Source organism: Chamaea fasciata, unplaced genomic scaffold, assembly GCF_029207755.1.
Source record: "Chamaea fasciata isolate MVZ Bird 193981 ecotype frontalis unplaced genomic scaffold, bChaFas1.0.hap1 SCAF_21, whole genome shotgun sequence".
Classification (NCBI taxonomy): domain Eukaryota; kingdom Metazoa; phylum Chordata; class Aves; order Passeriformes; family Sylviidae; genus Chamaea; species Chamaea fasciata.
The window spans coordinates 8007901-8034089 of NW_027094106.1; the positions used below are offsets into that span (position 1 = coordinate 8007901).

Below are 26189 nucleotides of genomic sequence, written 5' to 3' on the forward strand. Positions count from 1 at the left end.
CGCCACGTGACGTCACCGCCGCGCCGCCTGACGTCACCGCCGCCGCCGCCATGGCCGCCCGCAGGGCGCTGCACTTCGTCTTCAAAGTCGGGGACCGGGCCCGCACCGCGCGGTTCTACCGGGAGCTGCTGGGGATGAGGGTGAGCCGAGGCCGCGGGGAGCTCCGGGGGTCTGAGGACCGCCGGGAACGGGCCGGCCCGCGGCCTCCGTGTGCCCGGAGCGCGGCCCGGGGCTGGGGAACGGGGCTGGGGATGGAGCCACGTCCTGCCCGCGCTGACCCCGTCCCCGCCAGCTTCCCCGGGCCTAGGGAAAGCCTTCCGGGTTGGACCGAGGCGATCTTGCCTTGTGTGGTTCTTCTCCAGGTGCTGCGGCACGAGGAGTTCGAGGAGGGCTGCAAGGCCACCTGCAACGGGTGAGTGAGTGCCCTGCCTGCCGCGGCCGCCCGGGGCCAGCTGTTAGTTGTGTTGTTTTTTGTTAATTTGCTTCCCTTGGAACCGACAGCCCCCCATTCTGTGTAGGTGTGGTGCTTATGTTGAACGTAAATATCACATTGAACATACATACCGCACCTATAGATTGATACCTGACTGTATCGAATTATTTCTGAGCTTACCGGGAACTACCTTCAGTTTCACTGATTGTTTATACAGGCGTGGCACTGTCAAGGTTCTTGAGTTAAAAGCCCCTCCTGGGAGCCCCCAAAAGCTTTTGTGAAGAAAAAAGGGATGGAAGAAAGAGGAAATAGGAACACATTTCTTTCTGAAATGGAAGGAACCTTACAGTTTGGTGCCCTTTCCTATTTAGCAATAAGGAAGTGATTGTGTAATTGCAGCTGATGAGCTGCCTGTGCTCTGAAAGCACGAGCTGTTAATGAGGTAGAATTGCTTTTATCATCTGGCCGTGAATGACAGCCCGGGGTCAAATCTGCCATGACTTCACTCTGGAAGTGCAATTCCTCCTTGAAACACAAGTGCTTGCAGTTCTTGGTGGTTACTTTTAACAGTAATGGCATTAAAATATGGATAATATGGCCATTCCAGCCCTTATGATGGCAAATGGAGCAAGACCATGGTGGGCTATGGAGCAGAGGACGATCACTTTGTGGCAGAGCTGACTTACAATTATGGCATTGGGGAATATCGCCTGGGCAACGACTTCCTGGTGAGTTCCACTCCAAGCAGCCAAACCTCCTCATGATAAGCTGATTTACTTTAATAATTTGAAGCTGGTTTGTCACATGGGTTGTACCAGCTGCTTTCTTTAATGCTGTTTGGTCCCTTAAAGCACCTCAGTGTTGTTTTTGTGGTTGTCTCCGAGTTGGAAGAGCAGAAACCAGATCAGATTTGTGTTCACTGAAGGTCCAGGAAACATTTCTGGAGCTTTGCCTCTTCTCTGTGTGTAGGACAGCTGGTGTTTGCTGCCAGATCCAACACGGAATGCTGAGCTTGGAAGGACTTGCTGCAGGGAAAAGCACTCTTTAATTTATTATTAATCACTCTTTTGTGATTTAGTGGCTGGCAGCAGATGGAGATCTGGTGTTTCCTGTGTGAAAACAGGTGATGTCTCTGCGTCCACCCCATGGATTTTGTTGTGTCCTCTCCAGGGCATCACTCTGGTGTCCAGCCAGGCTGTGAGCAACGCCAAGAAGATGGGGTGGCCCCTCAAAGAAGTCACCTCTGGTGTCTTTGAAGCTGAAGCCCCAGGAGGATACAAGTTCTACCTGGAAGACAAGAAGCAGGTCAAGCAAGGTGAAATATTTACCCTTACTGCTGTTCAGCAGAGGTTTACCAGTGGGGTATCAGGATATGTTTATTTTGATGGCATTTTATAAAACACTTTTTTATCATTTCTCTGTTACTTCTGAAGAATGCAAAACTGTGTGTTTAAACTTGAAATGTGTTTGTAGCTAATTTGGAATTATTGCAATTTTCAAGATCCCGTGTGGAAGGTGACCCTGGGTGTCTCAGACCTGCAGAAGTCTGTGAGCTACTGGTCTGGTTTGCTTGGGATGAAAATCTATGAGAAGGATGAGGAGAAACAAAGGGCTTTGCTGGGCTACGCTGATAACCAGGTCAGTCCTTGGAAAAACCACCATAAAAACTTCTCATTTCCTTAGAACAGAATCTGAAAAGGAAAAAAAGTTCTTAATTAAAGCAACGGTGCCCTTAATTATGACTGTTTTAACTGAAGCTGTATACACTCAGCTGTGTTTTTTTGGAAAAAAAAAAAAAAAAAGCAAAGTGGTTTGCTCTGGTGGTTCTGGCTTGCTGGGAAACATGTGGATGGGGTATTTTGGAATCACCCACACCCTGGACAAAAAGCTGCAGCCTGGAGATCAGTGTCCCTGTAAGCCAGGCTGGGTTTTTCCCTGTTCCAGTGCAAGCTGGAGCTGAAGGCTGTTGGGGCAGTGGATCACGGGACAGCCTTTGGACGCATCGCCTTCTCCTGTCCCAAGGAAGAGGTGACTGCCCCACTTCCCTCACCCCTTTCCTTGCCCCACAGCTGGGGGAGGCGATTTTTAGTGTTAACAGAGAAATTTTTCTGTTTTCAGCTGCCAAACATCGAAGCCCTGATGAAAAAGGAGAATCAGAAGATCCTGACGCCTCTGGTCAGCTTGGACACGCCTGGCAAAGCCACGGTGCAAGTGGTTATTCTGGCTGATCCTGTGAGGAAAACTGGGAGCAGTGGTTAAACTGGGTTTAAATTTCTCCTTGCCATGGGTTGTAACTGAGCTGCTCCCTTCTAGGATGGCCATGAAATCTGTTTTGTGGGAGATGAGGCATTCAGAGAGCTGTCCAAGGTGGACCCTGAGGGTGACAAGCTGCTGGATGATGTAAGTGCCTGCACGTTCATTTTCCTCCTGGTTAGAGATACCTGTAAAATCCAGTTTTCATTCCATGATGAGTTTTTCTTAGGAGCAAGTTACCCAGTCTTGGTAAGGAAAATAAATCAGTTTTTGAAGCTCACTTAATGAGCCCTGGGTGGAGTTTTCCAGCCTCGCTCTTGGGGCATGGTCACATTATTTGCTGTGGCAGAGAACATTGATTTTCAGTGTCAGTTCTCCTTACTAGTGGCTAAAAAGATAATTTATCCCTCCAGAGATCTTTCCTCCTGTTCTAACCACATCCACACTTGTCTTTGTGCAGGCCATGGCTGCAGACAAGAGTGACAAGTGGTTTGCTGACCACAACAGGAAGAAGGTGTCAGCTTAGCTGGAGGAATGGACTGGGCTGCTCCTCTGTGCCTTGGAGTTCTTCCAAGAAAATGCCAATCCTGGTGAAAGTGCTGCCTTCCCAATCAGAGGATGCTGGGATGTCCTGTGGTGGTTTTTTGGGTTGATTGAAGCTGATGTCTCTGGCCTGCTGCTCTCTCCCTTCCAGGAGATCACATCTCCTCCTTCCAAAAAAATGGGGCTGAGCAGCAAAGGAGCAGCTGAGCCCTTGGCTTCAAAAGCGGGGATCATCAGTCAGAAAAACCTCGCACTTCTCTGTTGTTATACTTGAAAGAAATTTGAGTAGCTATGTTATTTTCTGATTAATTAATTTTCTGATTAATTTGCTTTAGCTGTCCTTTATTTGCAGGCTAGAGAGGAGATTTTGATGTAGCTGTGGCTACTCGCCCTCTCCAGTGGGGAGCTGGAGCAGGGAGTGCATCCCTTTATTGGGAACAAAGAAATGATCTTGCCAGACCATGTGAATATTCCAGTCCTTGTTTTCATTCCAAAGAAGAATGAGAAGCCTGTGGTGTGTTTCTCACTGAGATCCTGTTGCTGATGGGATGGTTTCCACCTCTTCTCCAGGAGATTTCCACATTCCAGGCCGTGCTTTGGGGTTTGTAGCTGCACTGTCTGTTGAGGCACCAGGAGGCAGCTTGGAATAAGTTCTGCTTTTGGTGAGGAACTGCCTTTGGAAATAACAGCTCAGGGTTTATTCCCTTGGAATGAAGTCGATCTGCTTTTGCTGGTGGAATAAAAGCTGGGAATACAGGCAGTCATTCCTGGCATTGCTTGTGCCAGGGATGCTGCCTGACTTGTCATTCTCTGGATGAAAACCTTGAATAAAATACCTTAAATCAGGTTTTCATCATGAAAACTGTAATGAGTTTCGTGGGGAAGATCAGGCAGTGAGCTGAAACAGGGAAAAATCCTCACTGTGATTTTTGTCCGAGCTTTTAAATTCAGTTTCAGTGACGGTTTTGAATCCTGTTCGTCAAATTAAACATGTTGGTATCGGAGCACGGGCTTTTAAATTCAGTTTCAATTACGGTTTTGAATCCTATTCGTCAAATTAAGCATGTTGGTATCGGAGCACGGGAATTAATTAACTAATTAATTAATAATTTCAGCACACCTCCGCGCCGCCAGGGGGCGCTGCGGGCGGCGGGGGCGCGCTGTTGGCGGCGTGACGTCATCGCGCTGCCGGGCGTAACGTCAGAGCGCGGCGCCGTCATGGAGCCGGCGGAGCGCGGGACCGCGATGGCGCCGGCGTGTCCCGGGGGGCCGTGGGCCGTGGGCGAGGAGACGGCGATCCTGCACGGCGGCTTCCTGCTGGCCGCCCGCCTGCTGCAGCCGCGGCCGCTGCGGGAGCTGCGCAAAGCCGACTGGCCCCGCGCCGGCGTGCCCATCACCGACGCGCTGCGCGAGATCGGCGAGCGCTGCCCCTCGCCGCTGGGCCTCTGGAAGAAGGAGGCCGTGGCCATCGTGTGGGCCAAGATCCTGCTGCCGGCGCCCCCCGCCGCCGCGCTGGAGTGGGGCTGGAAGGATGACGGGTTCTTCTCCGTGGGCGCGATGATCCCCGATGTCAACCACACCGCCCTCTTCGAGCTGGTGAAGGCGCTGGGCGCGCCCCGGCTCTTGGTGCAGCTGCTGCTGGCGCTGCCTCCAGATGTGTGCCGGGGACAGCTGGAGAGCTTGGTGGAGTACATCTCCAGCGAGACGTCCCCGTCGGACATCGGGTTCTTCTTGGACGTGTGGTGGGAGGTGATGAAGCACAGGGAGGGAGAGGAGGATGCGACGGTGTCTGCGTTCAGCGCCCTCATCCATCAGCACGGGGCCGAGTCCTCCCTGGAGGACGGTCTGCAGCCCCCAAAGAGGTTCAAGGGTGACCCTGGGAACGCCCCGGCTGCCGCCGGGCTGCCCGTGGTGCTGCTGGAGGGTTTAAAGCAGATCCGGGGCAGCATCGTCCAGCCCCGCCTGAGGTGCTGCGCCCTGGCCAACCTGGCTGAGCTGCTGTCTGCCGGGCTGGGGCCGGGGCACAGCCCCCTGCCCATCACAGAGCACCTGGCCAAGCTCAGTGCCGTGGTCAGCCTCTGGGGCAGTGACAGTGACAGCCGGTACCAGCCCTGTGGGCTGGCAGAGAAGGTGAGGGAGGCAGAGAGAAGTGTGAGCCTCCTGTCCGGGACCAAACCCTCTCGTGAGGAGCTCTCCGGGGGCTTGGACTTGCTCTGCAGCTTGTTGCAGGACTGGGGAGAGGAGCTGCAGGACACTCTGAGGGGATCTGAGGAGCTCTGCTATGAGAGCTACAGGCTCCTGGATGCTCTGACCAACCTTGGGAAGAACCTGGATTTCCTCCTGGAGACGGGAGACCTGGGGGAGGGCGAGACACGGGTGGTGCTGGAGCTGACACAGCTCAGCAAGGACTTTCTCAGGGACACCAGTGCTGTCCTGAAAGATTTGGACACCAGCCTTCTGTCTTCAGTTGCCATGGCAATCATTGCACAGAGGCTGGAGCGCCATGTGGACACGTGCTCTGTTTTTGCATCTGAAAAGACCTGGGCTTTTTCAAAGGCCTGGGTCGAGTGCCTGGTGAAAAACAAAGCTCTGTTCCAGACCCCTGAGCTAGTTTTGGAATTGCTGGAGACGCTGGTGAACTTTGCCACGTCCCACCATGACCAGGAGGCCCGAGAGCTGCAGGTGCAAGTGACCGAAGCCATCGTGGAGTGTTATGCTGAGCTCTCATTAAGTGACAAAAACCAAGTGATCTCAGGTGTCCTGGCATCCTGGGGTGGCCCAGGTCTGTCCCACAAGGTGCAGGTTGTCAGGGAGGGGTTCCAGGAGGACCTGAATGTGACTTTGAACCAGATCACCGAGAGTGTGTCCGATGAAGGCCTGAGCAAGGCTGTGGCTTCCATGGCCAGGCTGGCTCTGCTCTCCCCCGAGGCTACAGTGAAGCAGGTTTGTCATCTTGCTGTGGTCAACCTCGGAGCACACCAGTTCCTCGCCCAAATCCTCTGCTCCTTCCCAGCACTGAACTTCCTGGAGAGCCACGAGGATGCAGGCAGGCCACGCAGCCTGGTGCTGAGGTGTCTGGAGAAGGCAGCGTGGGGGAAGCTTTCCACGGCGAGGGAAGAGGAGCAGTTCCTTCAGTTCCTGGCCTTTCTCATGCAGCCAGGCTCAGCCACCCCGCTTGTGTCACCTGCAGAAGTGACCAAAGCCTTTGTCCTTCCCTATCTGAAGTCAGACTCTCCTGAGATGGAGCTGAGCCTGCAGATCCTCAGTAAGGTTTTGGGAATTCCGTCCTGTTCAGAAGAGCACTGGATCAAATCCTGCCACCCATTCCCACTTCTCCTCAGCCTTTGCAGACTTCTGGATGGTTACACCAAATACTGGCATCAGCCTGAGGAGCAGCTCTTCCCTTCCCTGGAGACCAAAGACCTGATTCTGGACATCCTCTGCCAGCTGTGTGAGCTGGTGGGCCCAGAGACCGTCCCCTCCTCGGAGCTGTGGGTGCAGTCGCTGGCCTGGCTCCACAGGAAGGTGGCATCACTGGACTGGACCGTGGGGCTCCGTCTGAAGAAGCTTTATGGGGACCACTTCAAGAACGAGGTCCCAGCGACTCTGTTTGAGGTCTGCAGGCTCCCTGAGGACGAGTGGACATCACAGTCCTGGCCGGCCTACGGGCCGGGCAGCGGGCTGCTGGCGTGGATGGAGTGCTGCTGTGTGTCCCCAGCCCTCAGGGACACCATGCTGACCCTGCTCACCCTCAACGTGGACAACCCAGAAGAGGTGAATCTCTTCAGCAAAGGCTTCCTGGTGGCCCTCATCCAGGTGCTGCCTTGGTGCAGCCACGGGGAGTGGAAGAGGCTGGCGCCCGTGCTGGAGCAGCTGCTGCAGCGGCAGGTGCTGCACGTGCCCTACACGCTGGAGTACGTGCAGCACCTGCCCCTGCTCAACCTCCGCCCCTTCGCCTGCCACCTGCAGCTCTCCGTGCTCTTCCTGCGGGGCTTCCAGCTCCTCTGCAGCTCCAGCTGCTCCAGCTGGCTGCCCCCGGAGGCCTGGCTGCACGTGGTGCAGCTCTACTGCAGCAGCCTCACCGACCTGCTGGCCTCCGTCAAGGCGGCGGCGGGAGCCTCGGCGCAGCCCTGCGCGCAGGAGGTGTCCTTCGTCTGCATCCAGGTCTTCTGCCACCTGCTGCACGTGGCTGCGATGCTGCCGGCCGAGGGCTGCGGGGAGCCCCTGCTGGTGCTGGCCCTGGAGGTGCTGTCGCAGTACGAGGCGTCCAGCAAGGCCGACACGTCGCCCTGCTCCGCGCTGCGCAGAGCCAACGAGGGGCATTTCCTGGAGTCCATCACGGACAACGTGGGGCATGAGGAGCTGCGCTGCACCCTCCTGCAGAAACTCAGCAAGCTGGGAGCACGCTCAGAGCACTGAGCTGGACCTTGTAAGATCTGTAATAAACCCTTATTTTGTTTGGTTTTTTTCTCTCTTTGGAGTTTATTCCCTCCCTGCTGTTCTCTTCCACTGAGCGGTGGAAGTAGCCGTATTTATAGGAGGAGCCACTGTGGTTTTCCATTGGAATAAGCGGGCACAGCTGTTGCTGAGCCAAGCTGCCAGTTCTGTGGCTGCAGCTTTTGCTGCTGGCTCTCTGGGTTTACACAGCAGCCTCCAGCATCGAGGAAATCGCTTCCCTCTGGCTGCTTTGCCACCAGCCCTCTTTGAGTCCCAGGAGAATTGCTGGTTTTGCCACATGCTGCCGGAGGCTGGAAAGCAAGTTGGAGGCTGGGAAGCGAGTTGGGTGAGTTCAGGGCAGGCAGGAACCTTTGGAAATTGTGGTGTGTGCTGCTCCTGCCCTGAGGTGGGGGTGCAGCAGTAAGCCCACATGTAACACCCCCACCCAGCAATGAACGGCACGTGGAAGAGCCAGCCAGTGGTGTGACTCAGAGAGGAAATCTTTATTGGTCTCCCGATAGTAAATAGGGTAATGTTAGTGCAAACTGAGGTGCCTCATTGGCTGGGTTTTTTTTTGTCCTTACATAAGGCACGTTATTCGCAATGAAAACAGTGAGATACAACATCTGTAACCAGTTGCAAGCGGTTTGTAACATCAGCTGGTCTCGGTGGTTACTGTGACTGTGGCGTCTCTGCAACAACAACCCCAGGTCAGAAGAGGCCCTTTTTGCTTTTTTTACACTCTATCCAGAACAGCAGCCGTGGTTGGGATGAGATCCAACACCCAAAAGATCCAGGTTTCCCAGAGCTTGGCTGCTGGTTTCGGACAGAATGAAAGGCACAGAGTGGTCACAGGTCTCAGGGCATGGGGGCTGTGCCAGGGCTGTGCCAGTGCAGTTCCCTGCCCTGGAGCAGGCACAGGAAGCTGCAGGAGGAGGTGGCTGCCCCGGCTGGTGCTGGCTGCAGGGAATGAACTCAGCTGTGGTCTGATTGCACACACCCGCAGAGCTCCTGAATCCTGTGGTGCAGGGTGAGCTGGGGAGCCTGTGCCCATTTTGCTGTGACTAAAAGAGGAAATGGGCTGAACTGGTGAAGGACCAGCTCGGCATCCTGCTCTGGGGTCGCTGGTTCCTTCTGTGCAGCCCCAGTTCTGTCCCTGGCAGCCTCATGGGGGTTGGCATGGGGCTGGAGGGATCGACTGTACAGGTGTTTCCAGGGCGTGGTGGTGCCAACTGGAGAGCAGAGCAGAGCAGGGAGTCCCAGATGGTTTTAAATACCTGCTGAGGGGATGCAGGCCAGATAAAAGCAGCTGTGGTTAGGGGAGGGGAAAATTGCATCCCCTGCCAAGGAAGAACTCTGCATAGTGCCCCGTGTGTTGGTGAGACAAGGACTTGGCAGGTTCCTGTCCCCATCCTGCCCTGAGACAGCAGAACCATTCCCCTGTCCTGGCATGAGCTTCCGCCCTCCAGCCCTGCTGGGAGCACAGGAGTGCCCCCAGGGCTGTCAAGACAGTTGTAGTGAAAGGCACCGTCGGGTTAAGTGGAGCTTGAGCCCAGCAGCAGCAGCAGCAGGTGAGGTGGGAGGTCAGAGGGCTGTAGTGTAGAGCTGAAGTCGGTAAAGGTCAGGAACGGTTCTGCAGAGCTGTGCTGCGGCTCCAGGCCGGGCTGGGGCTGCGGCAGGTCCGGCACAGGCTCCCCGTGCCCGCAGCCGGGGCTGGCCCGCGGCAGCATCCCCGCGCCGGCCGCGGGCTCCTCCACGCCGGTGTCCGGTGTCACCGCGGGAGCCGCGCCGGGGGAGGGCTGGAACAAACCCCTCTCGTGTAACCCTCGGTTCGGCGGTGCCGCGGAGCCGAATCCCAGAAGGAATGTCGTGCCTGCAGGCCGGCTCCCACCCCGGCGGGGAGGACACGAGGCACTGGGGCGGCGTGGCAGGAAAGGCTTCCTAGCCCAGGCTGGTGCTGCCTGGCACGGCGCTGCAGATGGGAGGCTGCTTCCAGCTCCGGCAGCCCGGCGGAACCGCTGCTCCCGCCGCGCCGGTCCCCGAGGGAAGGGCCGGGGGCTGCCCCTGTGCCAGCTCCCTTATCAGCTCCGTTATCTGCTCCGGTGGGCGGGAGAGCCGCCGTAGAGCCGGGCGGCCTTGCGGCAGATGAGGCGGAACCAGTAGAGCTGGGGGGCGATGAGGGAGGCGTTGGCGATGTTGCAGTGCAGGGGGATGCGGAACGGCACCAGGTACACCGGGATCCCCACCTGGCGGCCGTAGGCCGCGTACATGAAGGGGAAGAGGAGGATGCGGCACAGGAAGAAGGTCACCAGGATGAGGATCCCGTTCACTTTGTGCAGGAGCGTGTCCTGCATTTTGAGCTGGGGGAGGAAGGAGGTGAATGTGGGGTGAGCAGCACCCCAGGCACTGGAGGTGCTGGGAGTAACGAGGTGAGCATCCAGGAGGGCTGGAGGAAGGGGAGTAGGAAGGTGGGGTGGGATGGAGGAGGGCAGGGGGAGAGATGGGGGCAGAGGGCAGGGGTGAGAATGAACGTGGAGCAGGGGAGGAACAGGCAGGAGAGGGCAGCACCAGCCCACGGCACAGCCCTCAGTTCTGGGATGCCACTGGGCGTGCTGGTTACTGGGACACTGGGAGGAAGGCAGCACTGCAGGGGAGATTTGGGCTACACTGTGGGGCTGCCCCTCTCTGAGACACCCCCCAGCTCAGCCACTGCCTGAGGAGGGGCTGATGGAGCTAGGGAAAGGGGATGAACTGCTGTGGGCTTCCCAGCCCCAAGCCTTGTCCCTCCTCACCTACCTGCATGAGGATTTTGCCCAGTGATACAAAAGGCGTGCTCAGCTCTGCTGTGAAGATGCAGCCCACGAAGAAGTCCCCCAGCTCTCCCCTGAAGTGCTGTAAAGAAAGCCAGCACTGAGCACGGGGCCCTGCAGAGAGGAGCCAACACCCAGCATGGCCAGGGGGTCCTGCAGCAGCCCTTACCTGGGTGATGGGGGTGAGCACGATGAGGATGAAGAGGTGGTGGGTCACCATCAGCCGCTCCTGCAGCAGGAAGCTCCACACGCTGGCCAGGGAGTGCTTCTTCTCCAGGATCCCCTTCTCCTGGCTCTTGTGCCAGTGGCACAGGTACATGACATAGATGTCATAGGTCATGTAGGGGACCAGGACCCAGATGTATTCCACGGCCAGCCAGTGCCTGGGGAGGAGCAGCACACACAGAGGCATCACAACGGCTCCGAGCACCTCGCCATGCTCTGGGAGGGGGAAGAATCTTTAGGACTGAAATGGCAGCGTTTCAATGGAGTTTGAAGTTGGGAGGGGGTGGATTTGAACTCTGTCTGGCTCAGTAGGTACAGGCTAACCCAGAGAAAAGGTGCCTGGTACGTGTGGAGGACGGATCTCGGTGCTGACCCCGCTCCTGCTGGGCTGTGCCAGGCACTGAGCTCAGCCTGGCCAAGCACAAACACGGCACTAAAGAAGGATCCTGATTAGTCCCACAGCCAGGTGTTTGCTGCACGGGCCAGGGGCACAGCATTTTTTGGGATCCAGCACCAAGCTGACACCTCTGCACAGGTGATCTCCTCCCCTAAGCCCTGAGACCCCCAGAGCTGGTGCTTGCTGGTGGAACCCCCTAATCCTGGCTCTCTCCTGCCTGTCACGCTGCATCAGCTGGCCGCCTAACCCAGGGAATGGTTGGGAAGCACATGGAGAACTCAGAGTTAAGCAGGGATGGCTGGCCTGGAGTTTGGAGAGTGAAGCACAAAATATCCAACACAGGCAATAAACCCCCATGAGGCATTTGTCAGTTGGGAAATAATTGCAGGCAGTTGCCTGTTCCCAAAGCATGTTGGAATCCTGGTTGCGCAATCTGGGCAGCAGCAAGCCCTGCTCTGCAGGGACACCAGCCTCCTTAAAAAGTCCTGTGTGAAATCACACTGATTAAAAAAATTAAAAAGACAAAACCACCCTACACTGTTGCTCGGAGAAATGTAGCTTGGGGCTCAAATCTCTTTTCGCTCTCCTGTCATCCCAAGGAAAAAAATTGTTGCCGGAGTTCCTGCTCCAGATGGAAAGATGTAAGTGGTGTGAAGCACGGGTGGCAAGTGATTGTGTTTGCAAAACTTGCCCGGGGCTTTGGAGGGCAATTACAGCGCCGGCAATATAATGATTGTCTGCCTCTGTAAATAAATTGGCAAATTTTACTGCAACCTTTGTGATGCTTCCTGGCTCACTGTCTTGCTGTCATTCTCCGTGGCCTTCCCTGCTGAGCACTGGGCTCAATTTCCTCCAGATTCAAAGTAAATCTAGGTCTCTGCCCACAAAGTGTTTGCACAGAGCCCTTGGCCTTGAGTACACCCGGGCAAGCAGACAGCTCCGGGGGAAGGAGGGCTGCTGGCAGCACCTTCTGTCTGTGTGGCTTTGGGATTCAGCATCTGCCTTATCTATACAGCAGAAATTCTATTTCAGAGCAAAAAGGTAATTTGTGGATTGCCTGGGTTAAGCAGGTCTGAGATAGATAGCACTACCTAGAGCAAGGCAAGATCATTCATATCTGCGTATTAAGGACAAGTCTGTTATGACCAAGGTGGAAGCACTTCCTAAAAATCACCCTAAAATCGGTGCGTGACGGTCGAATTCCAGCTCGGCATAATTATATTCTTCCCTCCTGCAATCTTCTCTGCTCGTCTGGATAATAGCTCTGTTTTTAAGTCTTCTGACCCAGATTACGCTATCACTCGTCCTGAGAGCCACTTCTGGGCAGTTTATCTCGGAGCACTGAGGACAAGGGAGCAGGATTTTCCTTCAGAGCAAACTCTATTCCAACTTCACCATTTCTGGACTTTTTCAGAATCCTTTTGGCATGCCTTGATGCACCTCTAAAATCAGTTCTCACCAGGTCTGCTTTACTCTGTAGCAATTTCAGCTTCCAGCAAGGGGTCTCCCTAGCCCTTCAGAGCTGACAATGTCTCTATTTTTCTGTCATATACAGCCCGTGTTACAGCCCATCCTTTGGAGGAGGGTGAGCTGGCAGAGCACCCCCAGGCCTGAGCAAGCTGCTGCTGTTCAGGGGGTGTACAGCCAGCACATTGCCCAACCCTTCCAGCCCAAGTGGGGGAAAGAGGAGCATGAAACTAGTTTTCCTCTCCCCTTTATACGTGCAAGCCTTTGACAGAAAACCCTCCAGCCCCGAGCTGGCTGAGCACATCCTTGGCACGCTCCTAGGGGACAGTGGGACTGGGTGTGCTCTGGGTTACCTGTCATGCACCACGTTCTTGCAGCTGAGGACAACCGTGATCCCCGACACCGTTGCCATCGTGGCTTGGACCGTTGACACCAGCCTGAAACGGAGAGAGAGCAAAAGGGTCACCCCAAACGAGACCACATAGGGGCCGAGGCGCGGGGAGAGCCGGTGGCACTTAACACCCACTCCGTGCACACCCCAGCGCCTCGTCACGGCCAGGGGTGACTGTGCCAGGCGCTGCCTCCCGGGGGAATCTTGCCAGGTCCCGTCCCTTCCACCCCCGTGGGTCGGTGGAAACGCTGCCGGTTCCCCGTGGGCAGAGGGTAGAGCTGCACCGGAGCATCCCCGGCCCGACAGCGGGACCACGGTGCGGGGGTCCGGCCGGGCAGGGCCGGGCTGAGATGCCCGTGCTCGGGGGGGATGCTCTCACTGGGGGAGATGCTCTCATTCGGGGGGATGCCCGTGCTCGGAGTGTTACTCCTACCGCCGGTCCTTGCTCCCCTCGCGGGATCTGGGCTCGGGACAGCCCCGAGTCCAGGCTGACGGCCAGCGGGACTCGGTGCTCTTGGCCCGTCCGGATCGCTCCCGGTCCCCATCCCGGTCCCGGCGGGTCCCGCCGCGATGCGCGACACCTCCCGCCGCTCCCGCCCGTACCTGCCGCTGAGGAGGATGCGGTCCTTGAGGCTCCATCCCGGGGCGGCCCAGCGCAGCAACCGGATGCAGAGGATGAAGAGCCCCGGGAAGAAGGCGGAGGCGAGGGCCAGCGTCCGCCACATGGAGACGAGCGCGCTGTCTCCCGCCACAGCTTGTCAACAGCCGGCCGGGCGGCGGGAGAGCCCGGCTCGGCTCGGCTCAGCTCGGCGCGGCTCTGCTGGGCTCTGCCGGGCTCGGTTCGGCTCCGCTCGGTCCGGACCAGCCCCGACGCTCCCGCCGCCGCCGGGACGCGCCCCGCTCCGCCGGGCGGAGGCCCCGCCCCCGTCCGGCAAAACCCCGCCCACTCCGTAGACCCGCGCCCATCCGCACGCCGCCCCCGATTATTCAGGCCCCGCCCCCTCCCGCGGCCCCGCCCCTCACGCCGCCCCGCCCCGCGCTGCCGGCGGAAGCGGCGCCGCCATGGAGGAGGACGAGCCGGAGCTGGAGGCCGGGCTGGAGGCGGCGCTGGAGCTGGCGCCCGCCGTGCAGGCCGCCATCGAGCAGGTGCGCCGGGCGGGTCCCCCCGCTCAGGGGACAGGTGCGGGCGCGGCCCGGGGCCGCTCGGTGAGGGCCCGCGGCCGGCTCCGAGCCCCTCCCCGCCGGCTCCGGGCCTTCCGCTGCTGGGCCCGGGAGCCGCGGGGTGGCCGTGCCCCTCAGCCCCGGGTGGGCTCGGACCCGCCGGGCCCGCGTTGGGGGCTGAGCGTGCCTCGTCGTGTGCCCGTCCCCGTCAGCCGTGCGGTGCTCCGTGGCTGATTGCAGACGTGTTCCGTGGTGTGGAAAGCATCCCGGTGCAGCCCAGTGCCTGCGGCTCGGTTGAAATCAGGATAATCGAAACAAGGATAATCTTGGTTTGGCTTGTGGTGAATACACGTGGGTTTTTTTCCCCCAGAGGGTGCTGGGCACTGCTCAGGCTCCCCAGGGAATGGGCACGGCCCTGAGTTTGCCAGAGCTCCAGGAGTGCTTGGTCAGCGCTGCCAGGGATGCTCAGGCTGGGATTGTTGGGGGGGTCTGTGCAGGGACAGGAGCTGGACTTGATAATCCTTTTGGGGCCCCCCCAACTCAGGGTGTTCTATGATTCTGTGTTGCAGTGTTCCCTGAAACCCTTCGTGGCACTGGGAGCCCCATCAGAATCCCGTGAGAACCCAGGGTAAAACCATGGCTCCGTGACTGAGCCTGCACTGCCGACCCTTCCATCTGGAGGGCTCTTCCCTCAGCAGAAGTCTGGGCAGCAGCAGTGTCTGTCTCACAAAGTGTCACTCAAATAAGTTTTTGCACTTTCTTGAGCGTTGAGGCTTGTGGGTCACTTTTGGTGTCCCTTGCTCGAAGAGCAAGGGGAGAACTGGTAAATTGGGAACTGGTAAATTAAGTGGCAGCTTCTAAAGAGGATCTGGAGAGAGGAAGAATCCTCTGCACTTATAAATATGAGTTTTTGAGCAGTGGAGCATCCACCACATGCCTGACTGAATTATTTTAACCAACAGCGAAGCTCTAGGAAAATATTCACATCCTGAGCACTGGGAGACATTGAGGATGACACCACCTGCTGCTTTCCACCTTCCTCCCTGGCACTTCTCAACCCAATAACCCCGTTGTTCCTGTCAGTGCCCCTTAACCAGTTTTGGGCAAAAACCTGCCCAGTTCTGGTTAAATGAGCAGAGCTGGCTCAGCTGGAAGCAGGAAGCAGGGTGGGGAGCACAGGCAGAACTGGTGCCCCACCAAACCCGGGCCGGCATTTTCTGATTAATAGGTTGTGACAAACTCCTGGGAGTGACAGCTCCTGCAGCTGCTCCAGCTGCCTGCAGCACTGATCCCTATCTGCAGTTTGAGTGCAGTTCCTGAGCAGCCTTTATCTCCCATCTCACCTCTTGTTTCATCTGCTCTTAATACTTGGGGAGATTTTGAGGTTTGTGGAGGTTAATTGTGAGTTGAGAGCAGGACAGGCTGGGTGTGATGCTGCAGTTGTGCTCTTACCTGGGGTGATGTCAGAGCATTTTCCTCTCTCACCGTGACCTCACACGTGTCTAACTGCTGCCTGCTTCTCCTCGGCCACGGGAGTGTCTGGGAAAGCTTCCCAGGAGGGCTGGTTCAGGCAGAATTTGCTTTTATCTCACAAAATCACCGATTTTACTGTGCAGAATGTGTAAAACTCCACGTGCCCGGGTGTGAAGGCTCTCAGTGAGCAGGGGGATGCTGTGGGGTCAGCTTTGCTTTTGCCAGGGGGGGTGTTGGCTGTGGAGTGCAGAGCTGATGGCTCTGTAAATATGGGACAAATACCAGAATCATGGAATACTTTGGGTTGGAAGGGGCCTTAAGGACCATCTCATTCCTTCCACCATCCCAGGTTGCTCCAAACCTCATCCAGAGTGACCTTGAACCCTCCCAGTGATGGGACATCCACGGTTTCAGTGTGGTAGCAGAGAAGGGAGAGCAGCACACTTCAGTCTGTGGGGACTAAAAGCAGAGCCTGGCAGTCGTGTTGGTGTTGTCTGAACTTCTGAGGAGAGATGAGATCTGTTTGCACCACAGCTGCTCTTTCCCCCTTCTCCAAATCATTCAGCAGGTTGTGTTTCTCACCCTCTTGTGTGAAAAGTGGCAAACCCTGAGTCTCCAGAGAACTTGTACAACCACTCCTTAATTCAGCAGGTTTCCTGTTACACGGCTGTGGAAAGCAAACCCTCTGTCTGTCACCATGAGGCAGACAAAGGTCTTGCCAAGAGCAGGGTAGAGCCTCAGTTTGTTCCCAGACACCAACAAAAGCATCAGGATGGGTTGGGATACATGATCTTGGGAATTCCTGGATGGGTTGTGCCAGGGCTGTGTGTGGAATCATGAATGTGAATTATCTGTGTTTATCCAGGCAGGAATTTTGAGAGGTCAGAGCCCTGCAGAGCATGTGGCTGCTCTACTCCTGGCTGCTTGTTAGAGAAATGCTGTGAAACACAGATGGAAGTGGCTGCTGAAGGAATTAAAAGTAGTAGAAACTGTGTAAAGTTACAGAAATCACTAATGATGGTTGATTGTGTTTGTTTTCCTCCCTCTTCCCAGGTGTTTCCCAGCCAAGATCCACTGGACAGAGCAGATTTCAATGCTGTGGAGTATATTAATGCTCTCTTTCCCACTGAGCAAGTAAGTAATGGCCCAAATACTCTCAGACTTTACTTTCACACTTTATACTATCAGATTTTGCTTCCACCCTTTACTGTCAGGGTAACCTGTTGGCAAATGAGCAAAGCAGTGTTTAAACCTGTACCCAAACCTTTTATTTTAAACACCAGCACAGGAAATATAGCTTTAACAATAATCACTTCTTAAATTTGCAGCTCACGGGGCTTGCTGTGAGCCTCCCTCCACCCAGAATGCTTGCTGCTGTTAAAGCCCTGCTTTGATCAGTAGAAATAAATTCATTTTCTATGTAGATGGAGTAAATTTCAAAGCTTGCCATATATGTCAATCATTGGTGAGTTCCTGGGGTTTTCAGCCAAATCAGGCAGGTGTTGCCTGTGCAGTGTCACAGCAGAGTTTGAACCCAATTGTTTCTTTTGAGATTTAAAGAATGGGATTGCAGTGGGCCCATATCCGTGCTTTGTGTTCCCAACTTCAGCCCCAGGGGGAGTTTTGGATTAAATCTCTTGCAAAACAGAGATGTTTCTACAGGTGGAGTTGGTGTTGTGAGGCTGCTCCAACATTTCCCATGTCTGAGATCCTCTGCAGCACCCCTGGTTTTGGCTTGCAGCTTTTTCTGGTGGCGTGGCTTGGCTTTTTTCCCTTTGCCAGCAGTGAGGAGCTGTTTCCCCAGCAGTGCCTTCACTGCGTCTCCCTCCAGCCTGTTTTCTGCATGTCTGGGCTCTGCAGAGGGGTCTCAGCCCAAAGGCAAAGGCTGTGTCCCCATCCCCAGCGCCCACTGGAGGTCACTGTCACACAGTTTTGCTGACAAAGGACGAGGCAGAGTGCAGGGATGGGGGAAGCCCTGAGCCCTGACCTCTCTTTTTCTGCTCTTTATGACGTGGCGGAGAAGCAGCTGAGTTGTTGTTTCAGTTCCTCCACCTGTAAATCAAAGCCATTGCTCTCCTTTTCCTCAAGACTCCTGTGTGATGAAGTGTTTGGGGTCACAGCTGGCCTGAATTCATCTGTAAAACATTCACCATTTCATTTCTCCCTGATTTTTTCCTTTTTTTATGTTCCCAGTCTCTGGCAAACATCGATGAAGTCGTGAACAAGATCAGATTGAAAATAAGGTAAATATTTCTCCTTTTCATTGCACCCCTGGTCTGATTGTCACCAAGGCTTCATAAGTGCAGCCTTTGTGCTACAGCTGACAGGATTTAGTTTGTTTAAAAGACATGGATAGGACCAGCCTCGAGTCTAATAATGGCACAGAAACAATTATAATTTTTTATATTTCACTTCTGTCATGTGTCCTTCAGGCTGTTGATGCTGATGGGTTGCAAAGTGCAGCTTTGAAAAACAACTGAGAATCAAAAAGCACCAAATTTTAGTACAATTTGAAGGCTGAGTGAGCAAACTACCCAAAAGACTCAGCTGCCAGGAATTCATTGTTTCTGGGGTCAGAATATCAATTGTGAAGACTCTCACTCTGTATTTTTGAATTGTCATTATTGGTCCTAAAACTACGAAATAAACACAAGCGTGCATGAAATACTTAAATTTTCTGGGCTGGCTGATATTGCCAACACGAAATGGTTGAGACAGCACTTTGATATGTGGGAAGTTGAAATGCAAACAGACAAGGGAGAGCTGACAATATTGCTTAAGGGAACAGGAATGCAAGAAACCCTGGTTAAATTAAGAAATGGATTTTTATTCTTGCAACAGGACTTCTAAATTTTGCAAGACAGTGCCATTGAACAGAGAGGGAGGGGGGGAATAATGAGTTTAGCATTGGCAACATCAGTTTGGTTTTTTTTTTTTTTTAAATTTTATTTTAAAATGAAAGGATTCCACCAGTTGTTTGGCTTGGGCTCACAGAGACTGTGTTTGACACTCTGGGGTTTTTCCTGCAGGAGGTTGGATGACAACATCAGGACTGTGGTGAGGGGACAGACCAACGTGGGACAGGATGGCAGGCAGGTATGTGCCTCAGGGGGTTCCCAGCTTGGGATGTTGCACTCAGGAATGGCTCTGGCAGCAAAACTCCACTGCTGTTGTTGTTCTGAGATGTTTCTGTACATTTTACACTGATGAGCTGCTCACTCAGCAGCTGTTCCGACCTGCCTCACCCTCTGAAGGGAAAAGTGAATGAGGAATTGATTTAAGGATCAACAGCAGGAGGCCTGTGTGCCATTCTGAGGCTGATGATAAAACGAGCAGCACTGAACAGGTACAAGTACATTTGATCCTGGGTAGGGATCAATACAAGGCTGTTTGTCCTTGTTGGTCACTGCTGATCACTGCCTGCCACTTCCTCTTGCAGCTCCTGTTCAGCCCTCAGGTTTTCACTTGTTTTTTTGCCTGACAGAGGTGTTTGCTGGGAGTTCAGCATTAATGAGCACTGCCGTGGCTGCAGGGCTTGGGAGTGCTCAGCTTGGCCCCTGTGTCAGCTGATTTTGGGGCTGAATAGAGCCTGGTTTGGCTCCGTTTCCTGACCTGTTTTGGACCAGGGACATTGAACCTTGAACCATCAGTCAAGGTTCCTCAGTGACTTCTTAATACCAGCCTTAAGACTGGCATGGGATTATTACCCTCTCTGTTTTCCACTGCTTGCTGTCACAGCAATTGGTGTCTATTTCTAATCCTATCTCTGCCACAGAGCCCTTGAGGGAATTTTTTAGCCTGCCTAAGCTTTTGTATTGCTTTAGAAAAACATGAGACATGCTCAGTTCTCCCGGCAGAAGTAGCTTGATCATGGATGTGTAAGCACTGCTTTAAACTGGGGATGTGTTTGGGATGTGGCTTTCCTGGGAGTGGTGCTGCCTGTAATTACTGTGCAGGAGTGAGACAAGGGATCAGGTGAGGAGGCAATTACAGAAATTGGGGAGGGAGTGGAACCTGGTGCAGTGCTTGGGGAGTTTGGCTGTGACTGGAAATCTGGTGCTGTTGTAGCCTTTTGGGCCCATTTGAGAGGATAAATTCTGTGAGAAGGCCACAAAAGAGTGGGATTGAGAAGAGCTGTGGGTGAGAACTGCCTGGAGTGCCTCAGGATTGGAGAAAAGGATGAGCACAAGCAGTGCCATGATCAGCTGTGCCTGTGGGACAATGGGAGCTTTTCTGTGCTGTGGAGGGTGGCAGGCTTTGTTCAGAGCTCTGTCCTGTGTCTGTGCTTTCTCGCTTTTCCATCCCTTTGAAGTTCTCCAAGGCATGGACAGATGGACCTGCACAGTGTCCTGCTCTGAAGCACCAGGCAGGCAGAGCTGTCTGTGCTGCCCTTCCTTCAGTTTGCTTATAAAGGAACCAGTTAAAATCCTGATTTAAGTAAAAACCTTCAAGTGTTCGTTTGTGTGTCCATGCAGGACGTATTTCAACTGGCCTGTAGCTGCAGTTAATCACAAATATTTCTGTATTTAGCTGTGGATTTTCCTGTTTTCTCTCATTTTGCTGCTTTGCAAGGTAGAAGCAAGCTTTAAGACAGATGCCAGACCTTGCAGTTACATGGGCAGAGGCCAGACAGTCTCCCAGGAGCACCACAGCAGTTGTTTCCTACTTTGAGATCCTAACAAATACTAAAACCATTCAATTTTTTAAAGTGTTACCTCTCTGGGATGAAAACTGGATTGATTCTGAAATGCTGTGAGCTTTTTCTTTCTATGTTTCTAATCCAAGCCCATCATTTCACACCTGGATGTGCAATTTTTTTTGGGTGAATTGCTGGAACCAGACTGTTGGGAGTGGCAGGACTTGGCTGGGTCTCGAAGTTTAAAGCAGTGAAGGAGCATCAGCAAGCTCAGATTTTGGACCTGCAGGAAAGGAGGTCACCTTACAGTGCTGGGGAGCTCTTGAATGGCATTTCAGTTTGAAATGGACCTTTATATTAGTCATCCCCAAAATCAGAGGGAACCTAGAAGAAACTTTTGCTGTTGCTGTCACCCCTGAGTATCCTGGGTGCTGTGTGGGGGAGTGAGGCAGCCCTTTTCACATGACCACCCTGTTGATAGCAGCTTGTGGGGGTGAAAACCTTGTTTTCCAGCTTCAGCTGCCTGTTCCTGTGCTGAAAAGTGCCTTTGTTTTACCAGCATATGCTCGGGGGAATCAAGGACACTTGGAAATGTTTTTTTATAGAGCAAGAGGCCTGACTTCTCCCACTTGGAGAGGAAGGGTTTTATTTTCCAATGCACGGTGAGAAATTGTTTTGAAAGCACTGAAAACGAGGTGTTGTTAAGGCAGTTCAGTTCTGTGTTTGGAAGGGAGTTGGTGTTGCTGTTTTCCTTATTTAATTTTCCTGGTAATTTGGTCCCACAGCAAAATTAGGTTCTTGTTTCTACTGATCTTATATTCTTACTCTATTTGTAGGAAACTTTTATCCCCAAGACCAGTAGTTCCCTGCAAAATTGGATTGACACGTCCACATGGATAGAGTCATCCTGTGAGCCTCACCCTTAGGCAGCCCAGGATGAAGATCATTATTGCATTTGATCATCATAACCACAACTGCAAACCACCCTTGATTAGGAAGGAAACAGTTGGCAACCAGCTTTGGCAAGAGGTTTGAAACAGAGCTTAAAAGCAGCCACATCAGTTAGTTTAATCTCTAATCTTCTTCCATTTGTAATTCTTACCATAAGAGAGATCTGTAGTGCACAGTACTTGCAGCAGGCTGGCTTTTGGAAAAGTCAGAAATTTTTTGGAAAATTCCTGTCTTTTAATTTCCATCCCTTGGCACACTGAGATCCAAGCAGAGCACTGCAATCTCTTTGAAAGCATGTGCCATAAATAAAAGTGCATCTGAACTCTGGTTTTGTAGCTGCTTGAATTTCAGTGAGAGCTCAGGATCGGGCCTGAAAGGTGTTTTTGCAAAACCCTCTTCCCTTCAGTCGCATTTTCTCCTGACATCCCCTGATACTGTGGCCAGTGTTTGCCAGCGTTGCCTGACGACGTTGTGTTGGAGATGTCCTTGTCTGAGGGGTAAATAATAGTTTGAATAAACATCCTTTCAGTCTCTGACTTCCTTCCAAAGGAAATGCAAACCTTGGATGCAGTGGCAGAAGAAGAAGAAGAAAAAAAGTTGTTTAAGTCAAAGCAAGCCAGGAGGGGGTTCTTTGGTGAGTCCCTGCCCTCAGCTGTCCCTGCTGCCCTTGCAGGTGAGGGAGCTCGGCCTTGACTTTCCCATCTCCTGCCAGCCAGAGCTGCCCAAAAAATGGTTGGGAATCTTGTGCAGGCACTTGATTCAAGTGCTGCTGGAATTACTGGGGTTTATCATCAACTCTTTTTTAGACGCCAGTTCCTAGAAGACAAGCTGAGGTTATCAGCCTTGGCAGACTGGGAATTTTTTTTTTTTTTGAGGAGATGGGGTTATTTCCCAACTGAGCCCAGCAAAGAGCTTTCCAAAGCTGTCTTGTGGAGAAGCTGCACCTTCCCAGCTGTCCAGGAGAGGGGAGCCCAGCCTTGGTTTTGAGAGCAGGATGTTTTGCTGATTATTGATGGCGAGGGAGTGCGCTGCCAGCAGAGACAAATCTGGGTAGTGCTGCTTCTTGTTGCTGTCCCAGTCAGAGGAGCCTAAATCCCAGTGTGACCCAGTGGGGAATATGGAGTGTGCGGCCATGGAGCTGTGCTCTCCGTGCTCCTTGAGGAGAAGGAGACCTTTGGGATAGGAAGTGCAGAATCCTGATTGCAGATCCAGCTGCTGAGCTCCCTGTGATGGAGTCTCCTGTCCTGTCTGGCTGGGATGATGTTTGGGACAACACCTCTGTGCCCCCCTGCTCACTGAGGTAATGGAGCAGGGCTTTGAGTAGCTATGAGAAGGTGTTTGAATAAGAAATTTTCATGTAAAAGAAGTTTTTCTTGTCTATCAGCTTTTAAGCTGTTCCCCAAACAGTCTTGCTCACGAACACGTGTGTGGATAAATTAGCAGCGAGGTGTCTGAAAAACCAGATTCTGGGTCTAAAAATAAAAGCCATCAAATAGATGTGGCCCCAAAAGAGTTATTTAAGCAGCTCTAAAGACAGGAATGCTCCCTTCCCCACAAAGCCTAACTGGTTTCCCAGTTCAAAGCATCTGCCTTTTTGAAATTTTGCCCTAGAATTTCCTCCAAATGCAAGAAGCCTTAAAATAGTCTGGCTCATTTGGCTTCCCCTTCCTGGTGCGATATTTCAGTCAAATCTGCAGACAATGCCCCCAACCTCAGAAATTATCTCGCTAATGATCCTTTCATGGGAGGAAACAACAGCCGTGGGTGGAACATTCCTCTGCAGGGCGGAACAAAATTTTCCTTGGGAGTCCCAGACTTGGACAATTTTGGATGCCTTGGGAGAGGCTGGGAATGCAGGAGCTGCTGTGGTTCAGTTGTAACAGTTTCTAGGGAGCCAGTGCTACGCGATTTTTCCTCTGGAAGGTTTTTTTGGTGTTTTTTTTTTTTTTTTTTGGTTTTTTTTTTTTTTTTTTTTTTTTTCTCAGAGCTGCTGCTGAACTGGAGAGTGGGCTGACCTTGCTGAGAGCTGCAGCCCAGTTGTGGCATAATTTCCTCTCTGCCCTAGGGTGCAGTATAAAAAGTTCCCATAGATTTTTCCAGGGAGCGTTTAACGCGCTCCGTATGGTTTGATGTGTCACTCCTCAGTTGTGTTTATTGCTGAGGCTTCTGCGTGGACTGCCTGTAATTTTTCTGACAGTTGCTGACATGCCTTTACTGGTTGTTTGGCTGAAGCTGCTTCACCTATCAGGCTTTTGTCCTTGTAATAAGTAGCCTCTGCGTTTTGCTGCTGGTTTAACCCTTGACAGTGTCTGTGCGACCAGGGCGAGGTGCCTGGGTGGGTAAAGGTGGGGTGAATTCAACAAAAATCCATTTTGGGAAGAATCAAGAGCCCCATTTGAGTCCTAAGATCCCAAATGGATTTGTAGCTTGATAGTTTGGATCCAAATAAAACCCAACAAGCCTCTTGCTGTTTTCTCCTGTCCACCTTTTCCCTTCCTGCCCTGTGCATACAGCGTGTGTAAATGACTGAAGTTGCATCAAATAAGGGCTGTGTTTCAAAGAAAAATATGGTTTATTGCTTAAAATATTGCTTAGTGTTTGACTCCATTAGGGTCTGCCTCAATTAATGCTAGAACAAAGTTAAGTGTTAACTAGAAGAGCAAATGGATGTGCCTGGGCTGGGAAAAGCTTTGGATGTTTCTCATGGCTGAAGATACTGGCTGATAGCTTGGATTGCTTTGGTTGGCTCCTTCTTTGTTTTGCTCCCTGAAAACAGTGATGTATATTTTCTTTCTCATAACTCCAGCAGTACAAGAAAAGGGATGGCAGCTGCTGTGGTCAAATAATAGGAATAAATCCTTGCTGCCCAGCCTGAGCCCAGACAGTTCAGTTGGCCATCCCACCTTTTGGTCAGCCAGGGCTATCCTTTCTCCTGGCATGTGGAGATGAACATCTGGGCTCTGCAGCTGTGGGGAGACTCCAACTGCCTGCCCTGCCCTGGGTGTGCTGCGGTGTCTGGCAGTGTTTGAGCCTGTGGAAGGAGGAGGCTGTGTCTGGCAGAGAAAAATGCCCACAGGTGGTGGGTTTGACAAGGTCATAGCTGGATGCGTGTAAAATACTCCCTTGTTTTGGGGTTTTTTTTCTCTTTAAATAGAGATCAGGAAGCACTTTGCAGAATCAGTACAGGGAGGAAGGAGGAGATGAAGATGGAGAGTGAGCAGAAGAAGAGAGGGATGTAGATGCTGCCCATGTCAGAGGGCAGTGAGAGCGGGGTCCTCTGCTGTGTCCTGAGCCCCAGGGTCACCAGTGTCAGTGGCTCGTCCCCTCCGGCTTTGCTGGGTACAGGCAGTGCCAGCCTGGCAGGCAGGGAGGTGCTTTTGTGCTCTGTGTGCATGAAATCTTCTTAAGAAGCAGCACTGTTGCTTCAGCCTCCCTCCTTTACCTGCACCTCCTCGTGTGGAGATGGCTTTTCTGACTGCAGGTTGTGTTTCACACTGAACTGAGGCACTCAGTGCCTGCACATCTCCTACCCCAGGCACTTTGCTGCCATTCATTTGTTTATTTAAACACGTGCTCGCTTCCATCCATCAAATTCCAGTGCTGCTTCCTTGGCCGCAGTGCCCAGGTTTGGCTCATGTGGGAGGTGTTGATGTGTCACTGCTGCTGGGACAGCACTGACTGTCATAAGCTCTTAATAACTAATTCAACTGAAAATGAAACATTCTGAATATCTCTGAAGTATTTGGGGGCTATTTTGTGTCACAATCCCTGATGTTGTAAGCCCCATCTCTCAGTTATATTCATTCTCTCCTGCCTGGCTAAGCTTTATCTCTTGGATTTTTATGAATGGGTCATTATTCTGAAATGTGAGCATATGAAATGTGACTAGTGTTAGATTTCAATACCTTTTTAAGATGGTGAATGGATTGGGGTTAAATATGGCGTTTTAAGCCGTGTGACTTTATATATTTTATGAAAAGTCACGCCACGGATTCTGTGAGGCTCCAGCTGAGTGATTAAAGTCCCATAATATTCTTCTGTAACCCATGAATAATAAGCAGGAGCTGAGCTGCCAAAATAAATCAAAAGTGAGTTTCATTCAGAGTCATTTCCCTAGTGAATCGTGACAGTTGGGCAATGTCCTTCCCTTGTAGAGACACTGAGCTTTTTCTAGCCCAGAACACGTTCGGTGAGCAGGGTTTCAGGTGGATGGCATGCCAGGAAGAGCCAGGGCTGTTTATTCTCATGCTGGCATGACTTTTGCCATCTGCTGCAAGGCAGGAGCAAGTCTGAGCTTGACCTTGCCTTGTGCTCCAGTGGGGATGTTCCTGTCCTGCAGCCTGAGGCTGGGAGTGGGGTTGTGTTTGTGCTGGCAGGAGGCAGCTGGCGTTGGTGATGTTAAAGGCACTGCAAACTGCAGACTGTGACCAGTCCTGTGTGCCTTTGGTGCCAACCAAGCAAGAAACCCAGCCTGAAAATGGAATTCCAGCAGAATTCCATTGTGTTTTACTGTGGGATATTTAAAATTCTTCTCTTTCCCCTTTTTTGTCTTTTTTTGTTGTTGTTATTGCCTCACGTTTTTGGTGTGTGGTCATGTTTATTCCAGCTGTGTTGCTTCCATGCGTGTAGCAGGTAAAGTGACAGGAATTCCACTTGGAAATCCCTCCTTGCAGGGTTCCTGCTGTGGTTGTCCTTTCCCCTCATTTATATTTGCCTTTAAATTCTTGGCCTGTGCTGATTTTGACCGGGGCAGAGAGAAAGAGCCCTATACTTCTGATGAAAAACCCCAACCCAAACCAGCATGTGAGCACGGTTATGGATTCATCTTGCAAAATCTGCTGTAACTCGAGTGGTTGCTAAACTTATTCCCCACAGAAGTCAAGCTCTGATATTGCAGATGTGGCTCTGATACTGCAGATGTGCCTCTGATATTGCAGATATCACCTCTTGCAGTGTGCAAACACATCAGCACACAAATCAGCAGGAGTCCCTCAGTCATTTTACAGTCTTCC

General features: G+C 52.8%; 4 protein-coding genes across 4 annotated transcripts in view; 3 read left to right on the plus strand and 1 right to left on the minus strand.

Moving 5' to 3' along the window:
• Positions 1-34: 34 nt before the first annotated feature.
• Positions 35-3554, plus strand: GLOD4 (glyoxalase domain containing 4). Its single transcript, XM_066201974.1, has 9 exons — positions 35-140; positions 363-412; positions 1041-1161; positions 1604-1748; positions 1935-2071; positions 2378-2461; positions 2552-2665; positions 2747-2833; positions 3147-3554. Exons 1-9 carry the CDS (start codon positions 51-53, stop codon positions 3210-3212), a joined length of 894 nt encoding a protein of 297 aa, XP_066058071.1. The 5' UTR covers positions 35-50; the 3' UTR covers positions 3213-3554.
• A 768-nt stretch (positions 3555-4322) lies between these two features.
• Positions 4323-7691, plus strand: GEMIN4 (gem nuclear organelle associated protein 4). Its single transcript, XM_066201970.1, has one exon. The coding sequence runs from the start codon at positions 4448-4450 to the stop codon at positions 7646-7648; it is 3201 nt and encodes a 1066-aa protein (XP_066058067.1). The 5' UTR covers positions 4323-4447; the 3' UTR covers positions 7649-7691.
• A 2065-nt stretch (positions 7692-9756) lies between these two features.
• TLCD3A (TLC domain containing 3A) lies at positions 9757-12977 on the minus strand. Its single transcript, XM_066202226.1, has 4 exons — positions 12919-12977; positions 10646-10859; positions 10463-10558; positions 9757-10026 (listed from the first exon to the last, which is right to left on the minus strand). The coding sequence occupies exons 1-4, from the start codon at positions 12975-12977 to the stop codon at positions 9757-9759; spliced, it is 639 nt and encodes a 212-aa protein (XP_066058323.1).
• Positions 12978-13574: 597 nt separating this feature from the next.
• VPS53 (VPS53 subunit of GARP complex) overlaps positions 13575-26189 on the plus strand; it is a 62335-nt gene continuing 49720 nt past the window's right edge. The window contains 6 exon segments of the mRNA XM_066201971.1: positions 13575-13774; positions 13776-13974; positions 13977-14102; positions 16644-16724; positions 17784-17833; positions 18620-18686. Coding sequence (XP_066058068.1) covers positions 13575-13774; positions 13776-13974; positions 13977-14102; positions 16644-16724; positions 17784-17833; positions 18620-18686 — 723 coding nt within the window.

Excerpts from the sequence above, each read along its gene's own strand:
- GLOD4 (XM_066201974.1), top strand. The coding sequence starts at position 51 with ATGGCCGCCCGCAGGGCGCTGCACTTCGTCTTCAAAGTCGGGGACCGG. Across the intron at positions 1,162-1,603 it reads GCCTGGGCAACGACTTCCTG|GGCATCACTCTGGTGTCCAG; the intron begins GTGAGTTCCACT and ends TGTCCTCTCCAG. Across the intron at positions 2,666-2,746 it reads TGGTTATTCTGGCTGATCCT|GATGGCCATGAAATCTGTTT; the intron begins GTGAGGAAAACT and ends GCTCCCTTCTAG.
- GEMIN4 (XM_066201970.1), top strand. The coding sequence starts at position 4,448 with ATGGAGCCGGCGGAGCGCGGGACCGCGATGGCGCCGGCGTGTCCCGGG.
- TLCD3A (XM_066202226.1), bottom strand. The coding sequence starts at position 12,977 with ATGGCAACGGTGTCGGGGATCACGGTTGTCCTCAGCTGCAAGAACGTG. Across the intron at positions 10,860-12,918 it reads AAGAACGTGGTGCATGACAG|GCACTGGCTGGCCGTGGAAT; the intron begins GTAACCCAGAGC and ends GCTCCTCCCCAG. Across the intron at positions 10,027-10,462 it reads TGGGCAAAATCCTCATGCAG|CTCAAAATGCAGGACACGCT; the intron begins GTAGGTGAGGAG and ends TTCCTCCCCCAG.